The sequence below is a fragment of the Triticum urartu genome, chromosome 2A, assembly GCF_056163025.1.
Source record: "Triticum urartu cultivar PI428250 chromosome 2A, HENAU_Tu73, whole genome shotgun sequence".
In the NCBI taxonomy this organism is placed as follows: domain Eukaryota; kingdom Viridiplantae; phylum Streptophyta; class Magnoliopsida; order Poales; family Poaceae; genus Triticum; species Triticum urartu.
In genome coordinates, this window is record NC_141874.1 from 171,362,943 (window position 1) to 171,388,645 (window position 25,703).

The following is a 25,703-nucleotide window of genomic DNA, read 5'->3' on the forward strand; positions in this document are numbered from 1 at the left end:
CAGTTAATTTGTCAAGCACAAAACCTAAAACAACTAGGCTCACCTATGTGCACCAACAACTTATGCTAAGCAAGATAAGCAACTATGTGATAGCAAGATATATAACAAGAAACAATATGGCTATCACAAAGTAAAGTGCATAAGTAAAGAGCTCGGGTAAGAGATAACCGAGGCACGCGGAGACGACGATGTATCCCGAAGTTCACACCCTTGCGGATGCTAATCTCCATTTGGAGCGGTGTGGAGGCACAATGCTCCCCAAGAAGCCACTAGGGCCACCGTAATCTCCTCACGCCCTCGCACAATGCAAGATGTCGTGATTCCACTAAGGGACCCTTGAGGGCGGTCACCGAACCCGTACAAATGGCAACCCTTGGGGGCGGTTACCGAACCCGTACGCATTGGCAACCCTTGGGGGCGGTCATCGGTACCCGTCAAATTGCTCGGGGCGATCTCCACAACCTAATTGGAGACCCCGACGCTTGCCCGGAGCTTTAGACCACAATGATTGAGCTCCGAACAACACCAACCGTCTAGGGCGCCAAGGCACCCAAGAGGAACAACCTCTAGGGTGCCCAAACACCCAAGAGTAATAAGCTTCTCAAACTTCACTTCCACGTATCACCGTGGAGAACTCAAACCGATGCACCAAATGCAATGGCAAGAGCACACGGAGTGCCCAAGTCCTTCTCTCTCAAATCCCACCGGAGCAACTAATGCTAGGGAGAAAAATGAGAGGAAGAACAAGAAGGAGAACACCAAGAACTCCAAGATCTAGATCCAAGGGGTTCCCCTCACATAGAGGAGAAAGTGATTGGTGGAAATGTGGATCTAGATCTCCTCTCTCTTTTCCCTCAAAAACTAGCAAGAATCCATGGAGGGATTGAGAGTTAGCAAGCTCAAAGAAGGTCAACAATGGGGGCAAAAACGAGCTCAAGAGATAGATATCCATTGGGGAAGAAGACCCCCTTAAATAGGTCCCCACGAATCTGCCCGTTATGTACAGAACAACATAGGAGCGGTACAACCTCTATGAGCACCGGTACAACCGGTAACAGGCAATAAGCGGTACAACCGGCCCACAACCGCCCAACAACCGCACCACAACAGAGGCCAGTCCGGTGGTAGAGCGGTACATGACCGGTACAACCTCCGGACCAATTCTGGAGCGGTACAACCGCTCCAAACACCGGTTGTACCGGTCAAGCGGTACAACCTCTCCATGGGGCGGTACAACCTCTCTGTGTAAAACAGGCAATATCGAAACAGCCACAACTTTCGCATGCGAGCTCCGAATTCGATGAAATCAAGTTTGTTGGAAAGCTAACGACAAGGGCTAACACAATCTTGAGAGAAATAACAATAAGAAGCAAATGAGAAAAGGACGATAATAAAATGGTGAGAACCCTTCTCAAAAAAGACCGGTAAAACCTCCAACACCGAAAACATCATAGAAGATGCATGCGAACTCCGTTTTCGATGAACTCAAGCTTGTCATCAAGATGACCATAAGCTCTAAGACTCACAAATGAAACCAAACAAGAACTAGGAAAGATGATGCAAGGATGCAATGGTTTGAGCTCTCGACTAATGATACGATCAAGCTACTCCCTAGAGAGCCCCCCTTGATAGTACGACAATCGATCCTACAACCCGGTCTCCCAACTACCACTATGAGACCGGTAAAATAGAAAACCTATCAAGGGCAAACCTTTGCCTTGCACATAGTCCACTTGAGCTAGATGATGATGATCTTGACTTCCTCAAATTGGACCACCTTTCTTGATTGTGTTGGCTCGATGAAGACTAGTTGATTGCTCCCCCATACTCCACTATGGGTGAGCCACTCTTTGGCACATCTTCACAATTCCATTGACACCACAATGGATGGCAAGCTTCAAGCTTGATTGCTCCCCCATACTCCATTATGGGTGAGCCACTCTTCGAGTTGCTCCACTTGAACTTGCACAATGCAAACTTGATGACGATCACCACTTGATGTCATCCTCCATGGGTTGTATGAGATCTTCCTCTTGACGCAAGACCATGGAAACATACCTAACCCCACAAAGAACTCTCACGTAGACCATGGGTTAGTACACAAAGCATAATGGACAATGCTTACCATACCATGGGATCACTTGATCCCTCTCGGTACTTCTTCTACGCTTTGTGAGTTGATCAACTTGATTCACTCTTGACTTAGTCTTGATCAACATTGAATCTTTCCAACTCTCTTCATTTGGATGATGTCTTGAAGGTAACCATGAATGATCACAGTCTCTTCTTCTTCAAGACATGCTTGCAATAAGCTCAACTCACACAGGACCAATCTTTGGATAATTCCTTGAAAAGCACTTTGGCCATCTCAACTCACACATGACCAATCTTTGGATAGTTCCTTGAAAAGCACTTTGGCCATCTCATAAACTCCTTAAAACCAACACATGGACTTCAAGACAATCCTATGGACAAATGCTTCAAATATAACTCAAGGCAACCGTTAGTCCATAGAGATTATCATCAATTACCAAAACCACACATGGGGGCACCGCATGTCCTTTCAGCGCCGCAACAGGAAGCGCAAAGGTAAAGCTGTGCTTGCCGTCGAGGGATCTGACGACGCCGGCTCCGCCAAGAAAACCAAGGCAGATGACCCCGGCAAGGAAATTGCCGGATGTGTCGCCTGCCGGGCCTTGGCGGCTGCCGAGAAGTCAGGAAACTCTGACAAGCAATACTGCAAGATCCATCGCACCAAAGGCCATGATCTCCAGAACTGCTTACAGGTTGAGCTCCTTGCTGAGAAGCAGAGGGCTGAATATGAGAGGCGGGACAAGGAGAAAGGCCAGGACGGTGCTGAGGGGTCCGGCAAGAAGCATGACGGCCAGGCGGGCCGTCGCGGCAAAGATAAACAACGGGAGAAGCCCGCCCGGGGCCGTGACAAAAAGCCAGAAGACGATGATCACAAAGAGGACGATGAGTCTGGTGACCAAGAATTTCAGAAAGCTACAAAGGCCATGTGCACCGATGGCGGCGCCTCGCTGCATACCTCTCACCGCCAGCTTAAACAGTGGGCGCGTGAGATTACAGCGGCGGAACCGTCGTTTGATGCCCAAAGGCCGCTGAAGTGGTCCAGCACACCTATCATTTTTGACACTGAGGATCACCCTGATCGCACTACTGCAGTCGGGTGCTTGCCATTGTTGGTTTCACCAACAATACGCAACCTCAAGGTGACAAAGATGCTAGTCGATGGCGGGGCTGGTCTGAACTTAATCTCGCCTGCCATGATCGAGAAATTGCAGATTCCTGATGAAGACCTCGAAGAGACGGGCACGTTTCAGGGGGTCAACCCGGGAAGGAGTCAACCAAAGGGAAAGGTCACGTTGCTCGTGACTTTTGGGAGTGATCTGAACTACAGGGCAGAAAGGATTGTGTTCGACGTTGCCAAGATCCCCTTGCCTTACAACGGGATCCTTGGCCGCCCAGCGCTGGCCAAGTTCATGGCGGTGTCACATTACGCCTACAACACCCTAAAGATGCCGGGGCCTGTGACGATCATCACCGTCCCATCAGACAAGAAGGATGCGCTAATTTGCGCTGACCAACTCTACCAACAAGCAGTTGCAGCAGCCGCCACTACTAAGGCGCTTGCTCCTGCCGCTGGAGCCCCGGGAAGGCAAAAGAAGAAGACCGGTGAGACCTCAGGCACCCACTCCGGCAAGCGCACCTCTTCGGAGTGTAGCGCTCCCGTCGAGGACGTGCCAGAGAGCTCCGCCGACAGAAACAAGAAGTCCAGGGCCACACCGCCGGGAACCAAGAAGGTTTGTGTCAAGGAGGACGGCACGGGAGGAGCTTTTACCATAAGCTCCACCCTTGACGACAAATAGGAAGACGCGCTCGTCACCTTCCTGCGGGCGAATGTCGATGTGTTTGCATGGCAAGCATCCGACATCCCCGGCGTTCCCAGGGAGGTGATTGAGCACCACCTTGATGTCTGTCCTCATGCGCGGCCCGTCAAGCAAAAGGTCAGAAAGCAAGCTTTGGAACGACAAGAGTTCATCACAGAGGAGATCCGGAAACTGGAAGCAGCAGGTTTAGTAAAAGGAGTGCTCCATCCAACGTGGTTGGCCAATCCGATGGTAGTGCGCAAGGCAAATGGGAAGTGGAGGCTGTGTATTGATTACACAGATATTAATAAGGCTTGTCCCAAAGACCCCTTCCCGTTGCCGCGCATCGACCAGATTGTTGACTCCACAGCTGGGTGTGATCTGTTGTCATTCCTCGATGCCTACTCCGGCTACCACCAGATCTTCATGACAAGGGAAGATGAAGAGAAAACGGCATTCATCACCCCATGTGGTACGTATTGCTTTATATAGATGCCTTTTGGGTTGAAGAGTGCTGGTTCAACGTTTGCAAGGGCGGTCCAGATTGGTTTTGAACCCCAGCTCCATAGAAATATGGAAGCTTATATGGATGATATAGTGGTCGAAACCAAGAACAGGGCAACCCTCATATCAGATTTACAAGAAACATTTGCAAACCTACGCAAGATCAATCTCAAGCTGAACCCTGAGAAGTGCGTCTTCGGCGTCCCGTCTGGCAAGCTTCTCGGGTTCTTTGTGTCACAGCGTGGGATAGAGGCCAATCCGGACAAGATCAAAGCTATAGAGCAGATTGAAGCGCCCAAGCGAGTCAAGGATGTGCGTCGGTTTGCTGGTTGCGTTGCCGCCATGAGCAGGTTCATTTCCAAGTCCGCCGAGCGCGCCCTTCCTTTTTTCAAAATTTTGAAAAAGGCGGGCCCGATGGAGTGGACGCCAGAAGCCGAAGCAGCATTGCAAGATTTGAAGAGGTACCTCTCCTCCGCGCCAATACTAGTTGCGCCTAGGCCACAGGAACCGTTGCTGCTGTACCTGGCGGCAACGAACCAGGTAGTCAGTGCCGCACTAGTGGCGCAGAGAGAAATTGATGATGAGGTAATAGCAGCGATGGAGCCCGATGCCACCGATGCCGAGACGACGCAGCCAATTGAAGTGCCGCCGAAGAAGAAAATGATGCAGCACCCGGTCTACTTTGTTAGTTCCCTCCTGCAGGGGGCTAGATCGAGGTACTCCGGTGTGCAGAAACTGCTCCTCGGCCTTCTTATGGCCTCAAGGAAGTTGCGTCACTACTTCCAGGCGCACGAAATCACTTTCGTCACTCGCCTCCCTCTGCAACGGATATTGCACAATCCAGACGCAACGGGAAGGATCATAGAGTGGGCACTGGAACTGTCCAGCTTTGGCCTCAAGTCTGAGAGTACCTCGACGATTCAAAGCCGAGTCCTGGCGGAGTTCGTTGCAGAATGGACCGCGACGCCTGACGAAGAAACCCAAGAGACTGCTCTCCCCGGCAAGGAGGCAAGTTGCGACTGGATCATGTACTTTGATGGAGCTTACTCCTTACAGGGCGCCGGGGCTGGCGTACTGCTTGTCGCGCCCACCGGAGAGCACCTCAAGTACGTGATCCAGATGCACTTCCCAGGGAGGTGTCAACAAACAATACGGCTGAGTACGAAGGGCTGCTTGCCGGTCTTAGGATCGCGGTGGACCTCGGAATCAAGAAACTCGTCGTCAGAGGCGACTCGCAACTTGTCGTCAAGCAAGTTAACAAGGATTACCATAGCCCGTTGATGAAGGCCTACGTCGATGAAGTGAGAAAGCTGGAAGAGCGTTTTGACGGTATACAGGCAGAATACGTTCCCCGAGCGGAGAATGATATCGCCGATTACTTGTCAAAACGCGCTGCCCTCAAGCTACCTGTGGAACCAGGTACCTTTGTGCTTCGGCTAACTCAGCCATCCGCCATCAACAGAGCAGAACAAGAGGAGAAAATCAGGGCCCAGCAAGTACTTTCCCGCCGAGCTCCCCGAAGCCGTCGGCAAGGATGTTGCCGGAGACACTGAGCCCGCCACGGGACGACTGGCTCCGACAGAGCATCAAGCTCTTGCCATGGAGACAGCCGCTCTGATAGCAGAGGAAATGCCTTTAGTCCTCGCCGTCGAGCCCCAGGCTCCAGCATGGGCACAACATACCGTCCGATTCCTCCAAACAGGGGAACTTCCTGAGGAGCAGGAAGAAGCGGAAAAAGTAGCCCGTCGCTCTACTATGTACCAGTTCGTCGATGACGTCCTGTACAGAAAGAGGCCGAACGACGTGAAATTGAAGTGTATCCCTCGAGAGGAAGGACTGGGGCTGTTGGCGGAGATACATGGAGGCATATGTGGATCCCACATCGGGTCAAGGGCCCTTGCCGACAAAGCGTTTCGGCAAGGTTTCTTCTGGCCCACCGCCCTCCAGGATGCGACGACACTAGTCACCAGGTGTGAAGCGTGTCAGTTCCATTCAAAGAAGTTTCATCAGCCAGCTCAAGCCCTTCAAACCATTCCTCTCTCCTGGCCTTTCTCGATCTGGGGGCTCGACATACTGGGCCCTTTCCCCGCAGTGTCGGGGGCTTTGAGTACTTGTACGTTGCAATCGACAAGTTCACAAAGTGGCCAGAAGTGGAAGCAGTGAGGAAGGTCACAGCACAGTCAGCCGTCAAGTTCTTCAAAGGACTGGTGTGTCGTTTTGGTGTACCCAATAGGGTTATCACCGACAACGGCACGCAGTTCACAAGCCACACCTTCATGAAATATATTCAAGACCTCGGCAGCAAGGTCTGTTTCGCTTCCGTTGCTCACCCACGAAGCAATGGTCAAGCTGAGAGGGCAAATGCTGAAGTACTGCGAGGCCTGAGGACAAAGACCTTTGACAGACTGCACAAGAGTGGAAGGCGCTGGATTGATGAATTGCCGGCGGTTCTTTGGTCAATCAGAACGACACCAAATCGAGCCACCGGCCAGACACCCTTTGCCCTGGTATACGGGGCAGAAGCAGTTCTCCCCATGAAACTCATATACGGGTCACCTCGAGTACTCGCTTATGACGAGCTTGAGCAAGAGCAATTGCGGCAAGATGACGCAACGCTCCTTGAGGAAGATCGTCTTCGGGCGGCTGTGAGAGCAGCGCGCTACCAGCAAGCCTTGCGCCGCTACCATAGCCGCAAGGTTAATGCCCGAAGCTTTGAGGATGGCGACCTTGTTCTTCGACGCGTTCCATCAGCCAAGAATTCCAACAAGTTGACGCCAAAGTGGGAAGGCCCTTATCGGGTAATATGAGTCACCAGGCCCGGCGCAGTCCGCCCGGAGACCGAAGATGTTGTTCCGGTGAGTAACTCCTGGAACATTGGGCATCCGCAAGTTTTACCCGTGAGGCGCGGCTTGCCGGGCCCCCCGGCAAGCCACCTTTTGTACGAGCCTTGCCGATGACGCATGTAACCCTTTGTACAAAGCCAGGCGCAGACCCTGAGCATAAATAAATGAAGCGCTGGCGCCCTAAGTTATAGCATGCATGCTAGGTCGAGTCTCGTCCTTGGTTAGGGTTGATAGTGCTTAGCGGCGACTAACCCCTAGCTTAGAGGTCGAGTGTGCGTCTCTTTGTCTTTCTTTTGTCTTCTTTGGTTCACAGGACACACAGATATCCGTGCCGAACCACTTGGGGAGAAAAAAAGAGAGGAACAAACCAGCATCTAGCCCCCGGTAAGCCAGTATTGCCGGGGGCTGCAAGAGCAAAGATTCACCCACGGCGAACCAGGGTTGCCGGGGATTGCAGCTTCAGATAAGTTCTTCATCCCTTATCATGCATTCCATTATGGACTGAGGTATGTGAAACCTCGTTTTCCCCTAAGCTACCGTGCTCCCCTAACTCTAGGCCCTAGGGCTCGTTCCTGGGGCCAAGTTTGGTCGTAGTCGCGGCAGCGAAAGGATGAAACAAGGAGCCTGAACCCGCCTCATCCCTACCTCCGTCAAAGGCGTGAGGAAGGTCGAGCGAAGTGGGGAGACGGCAAGGCATGTTGCCGGGCAAGGAAATGTTTATCTTGAAGATATCAAGGATTTACTCCTTGTCGTGGGTTCCACCCGCAAACAAATGACCCGACAAGCATCCCTTTTTCATTAAAAAAAACATTCCACTCAGGTACAGTCCATAGGGAATGAAAAACATGAATGATGGGATTACAAGTTTTAAATTCAGCAAAGGCCCGAAGGCTTACAAACTAAAAAGAGATAAGGTGCCCGTAATCCCTTTCTTGTCCCTCTCCTTAGGAGGCAGGTCAAGGAGGCGAAAAGGATAAAAGGAGCGCCTAGGCGAGCTACGGGTGGCAGAAGACACCAAGAGAACATCTTGGTGGCCGTCCAAAGGCTGGATGGTGATGGCGGCACCGGAAGCAGAGCTCGAAGACGAGGCGGCAGGACGTCAGCACGCGTCGAAGGCATCAGTGCCCGCGTACTCCGACTTGACGGCCTTGTCGCCCGCCCTCTTCCTCTTCCGCAGCCTCCCAACGCCAGCCGCCCAAGGAGATGACCCCGAGAAGTTCAGGGAGCCGGCGACACGGATGATGGGGTCGCCGGTGCCGCACGGAGCGGCACCCGACACCTAGTCGGACCCATCATCCTGCTGCCTACTACCCTCGTCGTCGCTGCCGCTGTCCTCCTCGTCACTCCCGCCCGAGGAGGAGTCTTCACTATCAGAAGAGCTCTCCACGCAGCACCTCGCACGGGTCCCAAAGAGCCCGAAGACCTTGACGGAGAGAAGGCGCCCTTCATCAGCTTAAAATGGAGAGTGAGCCCCTCCGTCAAGCGGTGGATATGAGCAAACGTCTTCCATCCCCGACGAAGATACATCACGTGAGGGGCGGGGAAGTCGACGCGGACCCACGTGCCACTGATCCCGCAGCCCCTCATGTGCAGCCGCAACGACTCCGGCGGATCCAGCTCCATCTCCCGCGCAAATGGAGTCGGGAGACGAAGGCGATGACGCGGCGGCCGGCGCAGCCTGACGAAGAACTCACAAGGGTCATCCCCAACATGGCCCTCCATTGGAGGAGCTACTGGCGGAGGCGAGGCCGGCGCGCCGCCCGGTCCTCCCCTTTCCCGAGCGCCCCGGCCTCGCCCACGGCCTCGCCCCCTCCCCCTTCCCCTCATGGCTGGCTCTGCCACCGCAGGCGCAGGAGAAGGAGGGACGCGTTGTCGAGTGGCGACCCTCGCTGCCACTGTTGAAGGACCGGGATTCCCTCTCTCCATGACGGATGGAAGGGAGGGGCTGAAGCTTAGGAAGGAAGGAAGAGAGAAAACGGCGGCTCTAAGATTGGAAAAGGCACGACGAAAGAGGAGAAAGTGAGCAGCGCACCCGCGGTTTTTCTTTTTTATGGGAGAAAACACGGGCCGCCTCCTTTCACATTAACTGTGGTGTGACGCATGCCCGCGGGAACCAACCCCACGCATGCTGCCCACGTCACACGCACCTCCCCACGCCGCGTCACGTGCGGGAGTCGTGGGAAACGCAGCGCGCGAAGAATCTTGCCGCGGTAAAAACCGTCCCGCCTGCCCGCACACCGTTTTTGGGCCTAGCCCAACAACGTGTTGCGCTTATGTGTGGCCCAGGCCCGGGGGCTCCTGTCGGTGTACAAAAAGAGGGGTACACATTTTGTACCCCTATAACTGTGCACGGGCAGTCTGAGCCGCGGATACCACCACACCAAGCAAGGCAAGGGAGGTGAGCCAGGGTAAGACCGAAGCTCAAGAGAACTAGAACGACGCCAAGGCCAAGACCACGAAGAGCAAAGGGGACGAAGCGGACTCCCCCGGCAAGATCCTTGCCGGGAGACAGTTCTAGGAGCCCCGGCAAGACCCTTGCCGCGGCGACTCGTCCCGCGCCTACGGAGCAAATCACCCTTGAGTCCACTACCCCCAAAGGGCAAGGATTCGGGAGACATCCCCGTGGCGGCATGCAGATCTTTGTGAAGACATTCAAGATCAGATACGCACTAAGGAGGCGACAACCCTTGACGGGATCCCAGCCAAGGAAGACCACAAGGCCCCCGGTAAGCGCCGAGGACACCCGCAGGGCCACCATCAGGCCCACGCCGACTAAACCTCCACCACCGCATGCATGCAGCTGCTGACCCAACCAGCTGGGCAGGCACCCGCGTGACGGCATGCAGATCTTCGTGAAGACCCACCACTGCGCCACCTCAGCTGCCTGCCTACCTACATGGCATCTCAGGCGTCGCTGGCCAGGGCGCGTGTCGACACAAGAAGGAGAGGCGACGGACGAGACAGGTTTCTCCCCCGTCCCCGATAAAGCAAGGACACGTAAGCAAGACGCATTAAATGCGCTTTGTCATGTAATGCGAGGGATAACCTCGCATCACTGTACCCTTTCCACCTCCTGTGTGCCACTGTGGCAACCCCTTTTTTCTATAAAAGGAGGCCCGAGGCGACCAGAGGAAGGATTCGGCTTTTTAGAGCTCCTCACGCCCCATAGCTAGCTCAAGAACACAGATATACAATCCACCAAAGCAGGAGTAGGGTTTTACGCATCCTCGCGGCCCGAAGCTGGATAAACGAACCGTGTGCTATCTGTTTGATCCGCTCTTCTCACGACCCCGCGCCCCGCTAATCACAGTAGGGATTCTTGTGATCCCATAGGTGTCGTTCCCACCGACAGGCCTAAAGGGATGGCCGGGGGCGGCGACTAGACCGACGGTGGGGGCGGTTTCAGGAAGAGGGCAGGGCGGCGTGGGAGCGCCGCCGGCCACGGGTGGTGGTCGCGGGCGATGAGGCCGGTGGCTCGGGCGGCGGCTGGAGAAAGGTCGGGCGCCGTTAGATTTCGGTCGTATGTTTGAAAAATCGACTGACCTAATTTGAAAAAGTCAGTCGCGTGACGTGTAGCCTCACTCTTATGTTTCCCGGAGCATGGACGAGGGAGCATTTACTGGTGAAACAACCATTATAGTAAATGCAGTGAATTCACTTTGAAACATCTAGCAGCTCATCTTATTACACCACATGAATATGTCAGGACGCATCAGCCAACTCCTGCACATGCACCCAACATCTCAATTCTCAACCAAGAATAACCAACCAAAGAACACAAGATCTGGCACCAAAACTAGACCTCCACATTCTCAATTCTCAACCAACAATAACCATGCCACGGCCGCCCCATTCCCCCGCCGGCATCGGTCGCCAGTCGGCTGGCCGCAGCGCCAGCCACGCACGCTCGCCAGTACGCTAGGCGCTAGCTGCATCTCGATCGCCAGCGATCTCGCTCGCTCGCTCGCTGGCTACTCGGCGGCGGCGCCTTGGTCGAAGTTGAGCGCGTAGCTCTTGGAGTCGTAGCTGAACCCCGCCTTCCTCCTCCGCGCCGCGCCTCCGCCGCCGCCGCCCCTCCTCCTGGCCATGATCTCCTGCGCCACCGCCTTCCACCGCAGCTTCGCCCTGGCCGACCGCTCCTCCTGCGCGATGCGCCTCATCTCCTCCCCGCCCTCGCCGCTCAGCGCCCTGTACTCCAGCCGCCGGGCCGACGACGCCCGAGACAGCGACCGCCCGAAGCACCCGAAGCTCTGCGGCATGAAGTCGTCGTCCATCGCCGCCGCGGCCGGCATCGGGGCCGCCGTCTGGTGCACCAGGCTGGCCATGGGAATGCAGGCTGCTGCTGGCTGCGTGTGTGTGTGTGTGGACGGATGCCAAGCGAAGCACAGTGGGTAGCGCAGGTGTGGAGACGGGAGACGATCAATGCGGTGCGGGGCTGTGATTTGCTAGATCCAGAGACGGATATATAATGGCTGCCCGGGCGCCGCGATGAACTGTCCGATCTCGAACGGCGCCATGGCAGCATGGCCCGAGATTAGGTGCCTTGTTTATTGGCCGCGGCCCATAAAGAAATGGCAAGGTGCAGGATAGCAACTGTACCCGAACGTCCTTGTTTTTATCCTGCATTTGGCGCCATCAGGGAATTCCTGCCGGGCTTTGACTGCTCACAACGTGACCCCATGTGTTTCCGATGAATGTTTAAGAGTACGTTCGCAAAATAAAATGACAGTGGTGATAGCTACTACTCCATCCGTTCCCAAATACTCCCTCCGTCCGAATTACTCGTTCCAGATATGGATGTATCTAGAACTACCTACAACAAGTAATTCGGAGCGAAAGAAGTATTTATCTTTCTAGAGTAGGTGTGTAGTAAACGCCCAGCTGCCTTATGGCAACTCAGTGCACATCTATATGTATATAGATCCTCTACCTCAAAATAAGTGTCTCACCCTTAGTATAATTTTAAATTAAAGTTAGTACAAAGTTAAGACACTTATTTTAAAACGGAAAAGTACTTTCTCCGTCCGAAAATATTTGTCATTAAAATGGATAAAAAGCAATGTATCTAGAATTAAAATACATCTAGATACATTTCCTTTTATCTAGTTTGATGACAAGTATTTCCGGACGAAAGGAGTACAAATTAAGGAGAGTACATAGTGAGAGAAAAATTCAAGCTTTCTAACAGCCGGAAAAATGTATCACTATGTCAGCAACTGCATCTAAGAGAAATGCATAGTTGTAAAGTTGCCTAGATGTTGAAGCCAAAGTTGTTAAGTGCTCCAGGCTTATAGAGTAAGCGTGGTGGCATCACTATATCAGCAAAGCCAGTTGTGAAAGTGGTCCAAAACCTAGAATATCAGTAACATCAACAGACAACCGCATCTTCCATAAACAAATGCGCACACCGAGCACGATATCAGCAGTACAGTACGACAGTCCAACGAACCAAACCTCCCGACTTGATTAAACCACCACCTACATGCATTTGGTTGTTTGGTTGGGATCATTCCAAACTAAGGGCCTCTTTGATTCGCAAGATTTTCAAATGCAGGAATAGGAAAAATATAGGAATAGTGTTATGTCTTTTTATATCTTATGGGATTTGGAGAAGTGTTTGATAGCATAGAAAAAACAAAGGAATCCTACAAAGAAGTTTTTTTGATGGGATCCTACAAAAAAGTTTGAGTGAATGAAAAGTTTCCTTCAAAATGTAGTACAAATGAAACCTATGAAAAAAATCCTAAGGATTCCAATCCTACAAATCAAACGACTATCACAAGAAAAAATCCTAAGGATCCAAATCCTATAAAAATCCTATGAAATTCCTTTGTATCAAAGGGGCCTTAAGAGATCTTCAATGGATCCCTTAAAAATCTATAAGTCCTCATTTTACTCCTTTGTACCTAGTCGAACCCTCAAATCTCTAGAGGAGTAAAATTTTAAGGACTTAAGTTTACTCCAACGCCCAACTCTTCTATATTTACTTCTCTGCGACGCCGCCCCTTAAAAAAAATTCCCTTCCATTTCTCGCGTCTACTGCTGCCGAAATCCACGCCGCCAGCCGTCAACCACCTTGGTGACCGGGAAAATGGAACCCTCCTACGCCCTCGTAACTCCGCCGCCTCTCGTTGGCGCCGGAATCTCGCTGGCAGCAAGGAACTTCATAAAATCGTGTGCGTACGCCGTCGGCTATGTGCGCTTGCCTCTGTGACGTCCTACAATGGCCGCCACGTCCTGGAGCTCTGGTGGCGTCCTGCAACGCCTGCGCTGCCGCCGACCGAGTTGTGCACGCACACCACACATGCACCTGGTAGGCCGCCGTCGGTTTCGATGGCGAGCACGACCAAACCTTCAGCTAGGCAGCATGGGCACAGGCGCGTTGGACCTCGTCGTGGTGGCGAAGACCGGTGGCGAGGTGGCGGTATCAAGGCTGGGGGATCTCGTCGTTGTGGCAAAGACTTGGGAGCGCCGTGGAAGGAAGAAGGTAGAAGGAGATGAACAAATACTTTTATGTGGGGTCAGTTCGTTTGAGGAGTTATACTGGGCAGGATTGCTTAAGGAGGAAGACAAGATGAGATTCCAAGTGGGGGTGAAGAGGCTGGCTAATGTGGCGGCTGCTCTGACGGACAGATCATATGCTCGCAGCAGGCTGCTCCTGAGAGATGGGGATGGTATTCAGATTGGGGAGCTGTCTTGATCCTGTTACTTTTAGACTGGCCTATACCCACTGGGGTCTGATGCCTGCTGGAATTGTTCTTTTGATGATACGGATTCATCCTTTTTAGAGTTCCTATGTCCTAGACAGGTGCTTTTGGTTCGAGTTGTGGTTGTAGTATCGTCAGGTTTTCGCCCCACAGCTGATAGTTCGTTCTAGGGCTGTCATGCAGTGGGTTTCCTGTCGATGCACCAACTCGCTCGTGCCCCTTTCAGTCTCCTTTTGCTGGGTAGTTATCTTTAGCTGGCTCGGTGCTTATCTTGTGAAACATGATCGACACATGACTGATGTATTTCCGTTGATTGCAAAATTAATGAAAAGGGGTATGAGCCCGGTTGGAAAAAAAGTTCGTTTGAGGAGTTAAATTTAAGGGTTTGGCGAGGTACGGCCATTGTAGAGGAGTAAAATTTTGAGGAGTTAAAGATCCTCTAAATTATTATTAGGGATTCCATTAGCGATGCGCTAATAACCCATCCCGCCGCGACCAACTTAAACAAGCAGCGGTCAAAGTCCCCCAAACACGGCACTTGGAAATGTATGCAAGTTGAGGGGCAGCATATGCTGCCGATTAAGTTAAGATCCAGCCAACAAACAAATCTACAGGGCAAGTGCGTACGATATCTCCAATCTATTCAGATCAAGCATCCAACTTGGTTGAGATCATGCACGCACCATTATTCGGCCCAGCCAGCGGCGCTGGTACCTGCTTCTGCTTGGTTTGATCAATCATTGCAAAGGGTTTAGCGTTCGTGTTACAAAACATGCCTGATTGCTTCATGTGTGGCACGCCATCTGACTGCTGGACTAAATGGACAGGATAGCAGATTGGCAGATCACACACATCTTTGGCGTATGGCCACAGCTGAGAAGTACTTATGCTTGATTTCAGTTGAGTCATTACGGGCCAAAGAAGTTCAAAGGAAAAATATTTCCACCTGAAAGAAGTTTGATTGTCCAAAGAAATATTCTGAACCCCTCAAAGCAAAACAATGATAGGGCTGCACCACATATTCACAAGATCATCAGCAAGTAAGGTAAACAACACAATCAGGAACAAGAGAATGGTCTGAGCAATTTGTATATCACTAACTGAAAAGTTTGAACACAGAAACATAGTACGTGAAAAGACCCTTGGATGCTACGATAGGTCATCTAGACAAACAAATGTCAAACAAAATCTTCAAGACCTGTTAGTGCTACAATTAAAAAGACCCTTGTTTGCAATCATGATAGTGCTACAATCGAAATGTGAATGACTGCTGCACATAGGCATCTGAAAGGAAAATAACATCATTGAAGCCAATTGCTAAACTAGATTATAGAACTCGAACTCCCAGACCTAAGATTAACGACATAGGCAACAAAAGGCTAAAGATTAACAGCATAGACAGCAAAGCAGCTGCAGCTGCAAAGCTCATCATAGACAGCTACAGCTGCAAAGCTCATAGACAGAACCTTTGGAACCTACGTATCTGATATGATCTGAACTTCCAGTCTTCCATCAAAGAAATTATGATATGATCACAGTAAACAATTAGGTCCTGGATCAATAAGGGCTGGGAGGTAGAATTTCTCAAGCAGACTGTTTGCCACGACTGATAAATGGGAAGCATCACAACTGGAAGAGATATTACTGTACTCCGAGCTTTTAGTTCATGCACAGGAAGCATCACAACCAAGAACAATACATGGTATGGACCACATGTTTGGTGTATAGTCGCAACTCGCATTCCCATGGCCAGTGTCTGCTTGATGCTTGCTTTCAGTTAAGTCGGGGCCAAGGAATTTAAAAGGAAAATATTTCCCACTGAAACAAGTTTGGATTGTCCTAAGAAACATTTGGAACACTAATAGCCAACCATGATACAGTAGCACTACATACTCATGAGATCGTCACCAAGTAAAGTAAACAATACAATCAAGAACAAGAAATGGTCTGAGCACTTGATATATCAACTAAACAATAATGTCAAACAAAATATTCCAATGCAATAATGTTAGCGCTACAATCGGAATGTGAATGCATGTTGCACATAGGCATCTGAAATGTAAGATTAACGGCAAAATTAGATTATATAGAACACAAACTCCATGACCTAAGATTAACGGCATAGACAGAAGAATAGGTACAACTGCAAAGCTCATTCTCAAAGTACTGGAAGCTATCTGATAATTTAAACTTTCATTAGAAACATTATTGTACGCTCACACTAACGATTGGTCCTGAATCATTGTGGGTAGAGGGGGGACTGACCTGCCATAGAGAATGCAACAGGCCAGGGCACAGGTTCCAGGACAAGAAACAAAGGAGCACAAGTGAAATCTCCAACAGATACTGGTAGAGGTGCAGATTAATGACCCTATGTTAGCCTCCACTCCTCTCTAGTCTAGTTCAAAAGAACGAACAAGTTTCCCAAAAATGATGTGATTTTTGTAAATTAGTTCATTTGATCAAGGTATTTATTGCAGGTTACGTCATTACTCTTCTTACACAACCTGGTATGGATCCCACATGCTTTGAACAACTGATTTACCACTGACTTAACATAGGAATTTTTTTTGAGGGGTACCTAACATAGGAAAGGTAATACTCCCTCCGTTCCCAAATATAAGTCTTTCTAGAGATTCCAACAAGTGACTGCATACGGAGCTAAATGAGTGAATCTACACTCTAAAATATGTCTACATACACACATCCGTATGTTGTAGTCCATTTGAAATGTAAAAAGACCTATATTTAGGAACGGAGGGAGTAGAACAGTACACATATTCCAGCCCAATAGCTCGTTAGAAAGCCTAAATAAGAATGGCAAAATTCCCAAATTGACTAATCTCTCTGTAGGCTCCTTAACTTTGATAGCCAAGCTTTATAGAAACTAAATCTAGCCTGCAACAACTCGAGCTCGCAACAACAATAAAACAGGATAAAACATGAAGAGTGCATTAGCAAGTTTCTTACTCCACTGCAGGATTTGTGATAGCAATACACCTACGAAGAGCATTACCAGCCTAATCGAAGTTACCAAACACCAACACATTGTAAATAGTCTCAACTTCCAAGGATCAGAACCTGATCCAGTCCCACTAAACTCTCGAAATACTTCTGTCCAGGCACACGAGCGGTAGCTGATAGGTTTAACAGCTTACATCCCCAAAAAGCATTGCTTACTACTTAACACAAAACCGAAGTCCAAAAGCTGCAGAGAATTACGTCAAAGAACCGCTTAACCGAATCAGGCGACGAGAGTGCTCGCGGTGGTGGACTCGTACTTCCAGGCGGCGGGAATCTTCTTGGTGAGGCGGTAGTAGCGGGTGAGGCGGTGGACCCTGCTCTCGACGAGGATGAGGCGGAACTTGGCGTCCACGTCCGACCTGTTCCTCTCCAGGTGCTTCCTGATCGCGACGGCCTTCTTGATGAGGAAGTAGAGGTCCTCGGGCATCTCCGGCGCCAGCCCGCGCGCCTTGAGCAGGCGCACGATCTTGGCGCCGGTAACGGCCTTGGAGAGCGGGATGCCGTAGCCGTCGCGGAGCAGGGCGCCGATCTGCGACGGCAGCTGGCCCTTCTTGGCGGCGCGCACGATGATCTCCTCCACGTCCGGCGCGGACGTCTTGACCCAGGCCGGGGCCTCCCGCTTGTAGGGCATCACCGAGGACGACATGCCCTTCCCGTTGCTGTGCATGCGTCCCATGGCGGCGAGCGGAGAGCAGAGAGCGGCGGCGAGGAGGGAAATGGGGAGAAGCGGCTGTGGCGGCGAGAGGGAAACCTAGCAAAAATGGGGCGGAACCCTTCCCTGCCGGAGTCAGTCTGTTATATCTGCTCGCGTTGCAAACTGGGCTTAGCCCATGATGTTTTGGACGCGAATACAGCGATCGCGACCCAATATGCCCCTCGCTTCAAGCCTCCCTAAATGAGCCGGCACAGTGCACGGGAGGCCAATGCCTCGTTTATTCCTCCTGCTTTTCACGTTTTTTGGTTTTCTTTTTTGCTTTCTTTATTTATTTCTGTCTACACTTCCAAATACTCTATATGAAAACACACTTACATAAAACATTTGAAAAAATTTAACATAGCATTTGGAAAAATGTTAAGCAAGCATTTCGAAAAATGTTATATGTGTATAAAGAATTTTTTTCTCATGTATACGAAAAATGTATCACAAAAAAATGTGTATGAAAAAATGTTGATCATGTATTTAAAACGTGTTTTAAATGTATTAAAAAAAGTTCCTAAAATTTACACCATACATTAAATAAAAGTATAAACAAATGTTCCTGGTATATAAAACATATATTTTCAAAAGCTAATTATATATATATATATATAAATTATAAACATGTATATAAAAATGTTATTGACGTATATGAAAAATGTACATTGTATCTTAGGAAATATTTATTTCCAATAAAAAATCATGGTGTATTAGAAAAAATTTACAATGTATTAAAAATGTTAATCTTGTATTTGAAAAATATTAAATATGTATTAAAATGTATTACATATATTCAACTAATGTACAATGTGTATGAAAAAGTAGACATAAAAATATATAAGTTTCAAAAAGTGGTAATAATGTATTTAAAAAATGTAAAACACGTATATAAAAAATGTTTCTGACATCTATAAAAAATGTTGAATGTGTACTGAAGAAAAGTTGACAAATGTTGAACTGAAAAGAAACCGATGAAAACACAAAGAAACCAAAAAATACGAAGACAACCAAAAATAAGTAAAACCAAAGAAAAACCAATTAAAAAGAATGAAAGCAGAAAAACTAGAAAGCAACATAGAAAAACAAAGAATGTCGATGAAATCCAAGGAAGAAACAAATAAAAAATAGAAAGAAAGAAAGAGTAAAAAACTGAGAAGGAAATGAGAAATTGAAGGGGGGAAAACCCAGTGAAAAGCATGAAAGAAATGAAGAAAACCGGTGAAAAATGAAGAAAAATTGAAAATAAAGAAAAAAGATTAATAAACATAAAAAGGAAAAAAAGAATGGCAGAATGGGCTAGCACACTACTGTGCATTCAAGAAAAAGATTGAGGCGAGAGGAGAGGCAAACCCTATTTGGCGTTGCAGGCGCCCGTTATAGGTCATTTTGCCAACGGGCGCCTGCGGCGGTGCAACCCCCTGCCGCGAATTTGGGCCGGCCCAGTTCCTTCCCTCCCCTTCTTCTTTTCTGTAAAAACTGAAAAAAAAGGTGGGTGTGCAGCAAAGGATTTAAACATGCAACCTGCACCATACGGTAACAACGCAGCAACCACTTGGGACAACCCACCACATTAGACATGTTGCTCATTTTCACCTTCTATTCTTTCTCCAGAAAGGGACCGGTTTTCATTTTTTTCTGTTTCTTTTCAAATGCGTGAACTTTTCTCAATTTTTTCAAAAATAAAATAAAATTGTTGAACTCTTTTTTTAGATTTGTGAACTTTTTTTCAGAATCGATGATTCTTTTTTCAAATTTGATGAACTTTTTTCAAATTCAGTGAGCTTTTTTTCAAATTTTATGAACTTTTATAAAATTCGATGATTTTTTTTGAAAATCGATGAATGTTTTTTAAAATCACTAAACATTTTTAGAATTGATGAACATTTCTCAAATTCGATGAATGTTTTCAAAATTTGATTTTTTTTCCTCTAAAAATCTATGAACATTTTTCAAATTTGATGAACATTTTTTAAATCAATGAACTTTTTTCAGGTTATGAACATTTTCTTCCAAAATGAAGAACTTTTTTCAAAATCACGATCTTTTTTTCCAAATAATTCAAAATTTTAAGTGGTACAATAGATGAATGGTTCAATAAAATAGCACTTAGGCCTTGTTATTATGCTCTTGCCTCTGTAACTAATCACAAACAGCAAGCAGCTCGTGTGGCTGGTGGCGCCTATCCGTTAACACGATGTTGTGAGTTCGAATCCCCAGCGCAGGGCGCTGCAAGCGCCTGCAACACCATATAGGAGCTCCCGAGAGGAGAGCTACTCTTGCACTAATTGAGGTATACTTTTCCCGTCTAGCGCGGGGCACAACTGTACCTTGCCTGACACTGGTAGGCACAACCGCTCGCGTCAGGGCGTCGCTAATGGTCCGGCCCATGTTAAGTTCCATTATTATACAAAAAAATATGCAGGATTGAATTTTGTTTCTAGAAATCTTTTAAATTCATGGCTGGTACTTTTATAGAGATTACTTTGGGTGAAACTACTAAATTGCTAAATAATGTCATGGCAAATTATTCACAATGGCATACCGAAAGAGCACCTACTAGTAAAAAAGTTAATTCGGTTAAAGAAATTAGTACTTTGAGTGAAAAAATATGCTCTTATGAAATTGGTCGCATTGATCTTAATGATGTGCCTTTGTCTACATTGATTGAGCAAAATAGTGATCCCATAGATGTGAATTTTGTCTCGCGAAACAATTTTAATAACAATGCTTATAGAGGTAATTTTAATCCTAAGCCTTTCCCTGGAAATTCCTTTAATAATTATGGCTATTCCTATAGTAATTCTTCTTACAATAATAATAGGAACCCCTCTGATCTTGAGAGTAATATTAAAGAATTTATCAATGCTCAAAATGTTTTCAACACTACGATAGAAGAAAAGTTGAATAAGATTGGTGATATGTCTAGAAGCATTGATAGAATTTCCCATGCCGTAGAAAATCTCAAGATTAAAAAATTTCCACCTAAGATTGATGTCAATGAATCAATTAAAGCTTTATATGTTTACATGGATGAAAATAAGAAAAGAACCGATGTGCTTAGAGCTAAAAGAGAATTTTTAGAAAGAGTGTTTTCTACCAATTGCTTTTTTAACAATGATGAAGATCTTAAAATGATTGGTGTTTCTTCTATTGATTTCTTGTTTAGTAAGATTAAAATTGATGATAAAGGGACTGAAAAAAGAGTCAATTTTAGCTAGAAGGCATCCCAACAATTCGGAGGGTGAAAATCTTGATGAAAAAATTGATAAAAGTGGGTTTGGAGAGGTCAAAACTGTAACCAGTGATGTGCCCACTCTTTTGGGTTACAAAGATTTTAATTATGATAGTTGTTCTTTGATTGAGTGTATTTCTTTGTTGCAATACATGATAAATTCAGCCCATGCCTATGAACAAAATAAAGCTTTTACTATAGATATCGTAGATGCCATGCTAAAAGCTTTAGAAGAAAAATTGAAATTATAGATTTCAATTCCTAGGAAATTACATGATGAATGGGAACCTACCATTAAAGTCAAGATTAAAAATTATGAGTTCTTTGCTTTATGTGATTTGGGTGCTAGTATTTCCACAATTCCGAAATCTCTATGTGATGTGCTTGGTCTTACCAATATTGAAGAATGTTCTCTTAATTTGCACTTGGCGGATTCTACTATTAAAAAGCCTTTGGGAAGAATTAATGATGTTCTTATTATTGCAAATAGGAATTATGTGCCCATAGGTTTTTATTGTTCTTGATATTGATTGCAATCCGTCTTGTCCAATTATACTTGGTAGACCATTTTTACGAACCATAGGTGTCGTGATTGATATGAAAGAATGCAATATTAAATTTCAATTTCCACTAAGAAAGGGTACGGAACACTTTCCTAGAACAAGAATTAAGCCACCATATGAATCAATCATTAGGGCAACCTATGGACCAAAAACCAAAGATGACAATACTTGAATCTATGAATTATGGCTATCTAGGGGCATAAAACAATAGCGCTTGTTGGGAGGCAACCCAACGAATAAAATTTATTTTTGCCTTTTTCTTTCTGTTCTTGAGTATTTGCACAATTATGCTACTGTTATGATTGTGTTTTAATTACTGTTTGTGCCAAGTAAAGCCTTCGGGATCATGTTGGGTGATAGTTGATTTGATCTTGTTGAAAAACAGAAACTTTTACGCCCACCAGCAGAATTTCTAAAAATCACAGAAGCGACGAAAAATTCTGATTTTTTACACAAGATTAATATATGAATTGCGTACATTGTCCCAATTGTTCAGAATTTTGGAGTTACAGAAGTATGGTTAGAGTACAAATTACTGCAGATTGTTCTTTTTTAACAGATTCTATTTTTGTTGCGTTACATGCTTATTTTGATGAATCTATGGATTGTATCGGGGGGTATAAGCCATGGTAAAGTTAGAATACAATAGGTATAATGCAATAATAAAATATGAATGGGTTTGCAATAGTACTTAGAGTGGTGATTTGCTTTATTGTACTAACAGATCTCACAAAGGTTTTCTTAAGTTTTGTGTGATTGAAGTTTTCAAGTTTTGGGTGAGATCATAATGGATGAAGGAATAAGGAGTGAAAATAGCCTAAGCTTGGGGATGCCCATGGCACCCCAAGGTAATATTCAAGGAGAACCAAGCAACTAAGCTTGGGGATGCCCCGGAAGGCATCCCCTCTTTCTTCTAACGACCATCGGTAATTTTACTTGAAGTTATATTTTTATTCGTCACACATCATGAGTTTTGCTTGGAGCATCTTGTATTATATGAGTCTTTGCTTGATTTACCTTTTAGTTTGTCACAATCATCCTTGCTGGACACACCTATCTGAGAGAGCCATAATTATGCTATGATTACTTAGAATTGCTCTATGTGCTTCAATTAAATGTTTTGAGCTATGGAATTGCTCTAGTGCTTCACTTATATCTTTTTTAGCACGGTGTGCTTTAATTTTTGAGGAAATACTCTCATGCTTCACTTAGATTTATTTGAGAGTTAGTAAAATTTTGAAGAAATTCTCTCATGCTTCACTTATATTATTTTGAGAGATGAAAATTTCTATGCTCATGTTCTTCACTTAAATTTGTTTGAGCTTTTTAAAAGCAATGGCAATATATGAAACTAGTCCCAAAGTGATATATATTCAAGAGGGATATAATAAAAACTTTCATGAAAATCATTGGAAAAAATAAACTTGGTTCTTTGTAATATTTTTGAGATATGATGATAGTAATATGTGAGTCATGTTGGTGAGTAATTATGCTTTAGTAAGAATATTGGTGTTAAGGTTTGTGATTCCCTATGCAAGAACGAAAGTCAATAGTTATGCAATGAAATTACATCCTACTTGTGGTGTGTTAATTATGCTTAATGCTCGTTTAGGAGAATTTTTGTTTCTTGGTTGGTTGCTTCTCAATCTTTTTGCTAGCCTCCCCTTGTACTAAGTAGAATTACTTAATGCAAGTTTTGCCATATGAGTCCACCATCCTACATATATGCGGTATTTTCGTGCCGTTCCAAGTAAATTTGTATGTGCCAACTGATACGTCCATTTTGCATCATGTTTTTATAATGATATTTATTGCACTATGGGTTGTTATTACATATTATGGTACAATACTTATGCATTTTCTCTCTTATTTTACAAGGTTTACATGAAGAGGGAGAATGCCGGCAGCTGGAATTCCGGACCGGAAATGGTGCAAATCTGAGAGACCCATTCTGCACAACTCCAGAAGTCTTGAAAATTTATGGAGAATTATTTTGGAATACATGAAAAAATATTGGGCGAAGAAAATATCATAGGGGACCCACCAGGTGGCCACAAGGGTGGGGGCGCGCCCTACCCCCCTAGGCGCGCCTCCCTGGCTTGTGGCCCCCCTGGCAGGCCTCTGATGCCCCTCTTCTGCTATATGATGTCTGTTGACCCGGAAAAAATAAGAAGGAAGCTTTTGGGATGAAGCGCCGCCGTCTCGAGGCGGAACTTGGGCAGAACCAATCTAGGGCTCCGTCGGAGCTGTTCTGCCGGGGAAACTTCCCTCCTGCAGGGGGAAATTGAAGCCATCGCCATCACCAACGATCCTCTCATCGAGAGGGGGTCAATCTCCATCAACATCTTCACCATCTCCTCTCAAACCCTAGTTCATCTCTTGTATCCGATCTTTATCTCAAAACCTCAGATTGGTACTTGTGGGTTGCCAGTAGTGTTGGTTACTCCTTGTAGTTGATGCTAGTTGGTTTATTCGGTGGAAGATCATATGTTCAGATCCTTAATGATAATTATTACTCCTGTGATTATGAACATGAATATGCTTTGTGAGTAGTTACGTTTGTTCCTTGGGACATGGGAGAAGTCTTGTTATAAGCAATCATGTGAATTTGGTATTCGTTCGATATTTCGACGAGATGTATGTTGTCTTTCCTCTAGTGGTGTTATGTGAACGTCGACTACATGACACTTCACCATTGTTTGGGCCTAGGGGAAGGCATTGGGAAGTAATAAGTAGATTATGGGTTGCTAGAGTGATAGAAGCTTAAACCCCCACCTTATGTTTTGCTTTGTAAGGGGCTGATTTGGATCCATATGTTTCATGTTTGGTTAGATTTATCTTAATTATTCTTTCGTAGTTGCGGATGCTTGCGAGAGGGGTTAATCATAAATGGGAGGCTTGTCCAAGTAAGGACAACACCCAAGCACCGGTACACCCACACATCAAATTATCAAAGTAACGAACGCGAATCATATGAGCATGATGAAAACTAGCTTGACAACAATTCCAATGTGTCCTCGGGAGCGCTTTGCTTTATACAAGAGTTCGTCCAGGCTTGTCCTTTGCTACAAAAAGGATTGGGCCACCTTGCTGCTCCCTTGTTACACTTGTTACTTGTTACCCCTTACGAATTATCTTATCACAGAACTATATGTTACCGATAATTTCAGCGCTTGCAGAGAATACCTTGCTGAAAATCGCTTGTCATTTCCTTCTGCTCCTTGTTGGGTTCGACACTCTTACTTATCGAAAGGACCACGACAGATTCCCTGTACTTGTGGGTCATCAAGACTCTTTTCTGGCGCCATTACCGGGGAGTGAAGCACCTTTGGTAAGTGGAATTTGGTAAGGAAAAATTTATATAGTGTGCTGAAATTTACTGTCACTTGTTGCTATGGAAAACAATCCTTTGAGGGGTTTGTTCGGGATATCTTCACCCCGACTGGAAGAGCAAAGAGTTGCCCCTCAACCTACTAAACCTACGGAAAATATTTATTATGAAATTCCTTCGGGTATGATAGAGAAACTGCTACCTAATCCTTATGTAGTAGATGGAACATTACATCCTCATATGCATCTAATCTATGTGGATGAAGTTTTGGATTATTTAAGTTTGCAGGTTTGCCCGAGCATGAAGTAAAGAAGAAGGTCTTCCATTTATCTTTGAAGGAGAAGGCATTGACATGGTATAGGCTATCCAATGATATTGGGACTTGGAACTACAACCGATTGAAATTGGAATTTCATCAGAAGTTCTATCCTATGCATCTAGTTCAGAGTGATCAGAATTATATTTATAATTTTTGGCCTCATGAAGGAGAAAGTATCGCGCAAGCTTGGGGGAGGCTTAAGTCAATGTTATATTCATGCCCCAATCATGAGATCTCAAGAGAAATTATTATTCAGAATTTTTATGCTTGGCTTTCTCGTAATGATCAATCCATGCTCGATACTTCTTGTACTGGTTCTTTTATGAAGAAGACTATTGAATTCAAATGAGATTTATTGGAAATAATTAAACGCAACTCTGAAGATTGGGAACTCGACGAAGGTAAGGAGTCGGGTATAAACCTCAAGTTTGATTGTGTTAACTCTTTTATGGATACCGATGCTTTTCGTGAATTTAGCACTAAATATGGACTTGACTCTGAGATAGTTGCTTCTTTTTGTGAATCATTTGCTACTCATGTTGATCTCCCTAAGGAGAAGTGGTTTAAATATCATCCTCCCATTGACGTGAAAG

General features: G+C 46.4%; 1 protein-coding gene and 1 pseudogene across 1 annotated transcript; both read right to left on the reverse strand.

The window, feature by feature from the left end:
* Positions 1-10,890: 10,890 nt before the first annotated feature.
* Positions 10,891-11,781, reverse strand: LOC125541312 (uncharacterized). Its single transcript, XM_048704758.2, has one exon. The coding sequence runs from the start codon at positions 11,560-11,562 to the stop codon at positions 11,209-11,211; it is 354 nt and encodes a 117-aa protein (XP_048560715.1). The 5' UTR covers positions 11,563-11,781; the 3' UTR covers positions 10,891-11,208.
* A 5,089-nt stretch (positions 11,782-16,870) lies between these two features.
* LOC125536401 (small ribosomal subunit protein uS15z pseudogene) lies at positions 16,871-17,755 on the reverse strand (annotated as a pseudogene).
* Between the last annotated feature and the right edge of the window lie 7,948 nt (positions 17,756-25,703).

Bases quoted from the DNA above. Each gene is read 5' to 3' on its own strand.
- LOC125541312 (XM_048704758.2), bottom strand. From the start codon at position 11,562: ATGGCCAGCCTGGTGCACCAGACGGCGGCCCCGATGCCGGCCGCGGCG.